This window comes from Zea mays, chromosome 5, assembly GCF_902167145.1.
Source record: "Zea mays cultivar B73 chromosome 5, Zm-B73-REFERENCE-NAM-5.0, whole genome shotgun sequence".
NCBI lineage: Eukaryota > Viridiplantae > Streptophyta > Magnoliopsida > Poales > Poaceae > Zea > Zea mays.
The window spans coordinates 36746800-36748357 of NC_050100.1; the positions used below are offsets into that span (position 1 = coordinate 36746800).

At 50.8% G+C, this 1558-nt stretch overlaps 1 protein-coding gene across 1 annotated transcript; it reads left to right on the forward strand.

Annotated features, from left to right (window-relative positions):
* Positions 1-285: 285 nt before the first annotated feature.
* On the forward strand, positions 286-1265 carry LOC100286268 (TPD1). The gene is made up of 2 exons (NM_001372397.1): positions 286-473; positions 623-1265. The coding sequence occupies exons 1-2, from the start codon at positions 383-385 to the stop codon at positions 1039-1041; spliced, it is 510 nt and encodes a 169-aa protein (NP_001359326.1). The 5' UTR covers positions 286-382; the 3' UTR covers positions 1042-1265.
* Positions 1266-1558: the final 293 nt, after the last annotated feature.

Below are 1558 nucleotides of genomic sequence, written 5' to 3' on the forward strand. Positions count from 1 at the left end.
GTTGGGCTACGTACTGTACACTCCTAATCCTAGTCCTAGCCATGGTACATACTACTACTACACAGCTACTTAATTAAGATGGAATGGTCTATCCATCCATATATATTCTAAATATATAGCCTATAGGATGTCAGTCGTCTGTGCTACAGCAGTTCTGTCTAGCTAGCTTAGCTAAGCGGTGCACACGAAACAAAGCAAAGTCGTTGCAAACTGCTCATTACTAAGTAGCTGATGCTTATCTTATTTTATATATAGGGGCTGAGAAGGAGAGGAGATTCTCGTACCATGCATGTGTTCAAAACGGAAAGTCTGATCTGAAGCCAGCAGACGTGAAACCGACAGCACGTACGTACGTGTGAGGGCTGAGGGCTGCTCGGCGGCCATGGGACAATGGTGCTTTAAGAAACGCGCAGCTCTGGTGATTATTGTGGCCATTAGCTCGCTGCAGCTGCTCCTGATAACTGCTCAAGAAGGTACGTACGTACATTATATAATGCATTATTGCTTGCTTGCTTGCTTGTTTATTCATGCATGCACGTGTAGTTGGCAGCACGTACATACAGAAAGGCAAGCTAGCTAACTGAGCAATGCAAACCTTCTGATTGCATTGCATGTCGATCAGCTGGAGGAGACCACGAGGTGTGGTCGTCGTCATCCTCGCCGGCCGGTGGTCGTGGTGGCGGCGCCGTCGTCGTCCCGACGGCGCGGATGGGGCCGGACGGGTCGTCGACGTCGTGTTCGGGGGAGGAGGCGGTGGTGGTGTACCAGAGCAGCGCCAACCCTCTGCCCAGCGGCATCCCGGCCTACACCGTGCAGATCATCAACGTCTGCGGCGGAGGGTGCACCGTGTACGACGTGCACGTCTCCTGCGGCGACTTCGCCTCCACGGAGCTCGTCGACCCGGCCAAGTTCCAGCGCGTCGCCTTCGACGACTGCGTCGTCAAGGGCGGCGCCGCCTTGGAACCCAGCGAGACCGTCTCCTTCCAGTACTCCAACTCCTTCTCCTACCAGCTCAGTGTCGCCTCCGTCGCGTGCCACTAGAGATCATCGAACCACAGGACCACTACTACTAGATGATCATCGTCGGTCGTCGTTACGTTGTGCTGTACTAGTACTACTGCTGTTGTTATGCTAACTAGCTAGTTCCACGTACGTTAATTGTTCAGTCTATCTGCACTTCTGTTTAATTTCTATCGTGTGTGTGTAACTATATATTTCTACGGTCGTCGTAGTTCGGCATCAAACTGGAAGTGATCAATCAAGGGAAAAATCTCTATCTCTACTATATTAAAGCACTAATTTTTCTGGTTTATATGGGTCTTTGCATTGTGCGGGAAAAAAAACCCAGCAACTTTTGTTAGCAACGAGCTCTCCTTTCTACGCAACAAGGATTGCATCTGCATGGCCGTCGTAATAATGGTGGGTAGATTGGGGATGGTTATTGCGTGCTGTTTAATTTGCTCGTGGCTAGGACTGTAACAACTGGGCATGAGCAACAGGACAGAGGCGGATTGGGCCCGTTCCTACGGTTATGTGTCGTCGCAGCGTGCCTTATAAT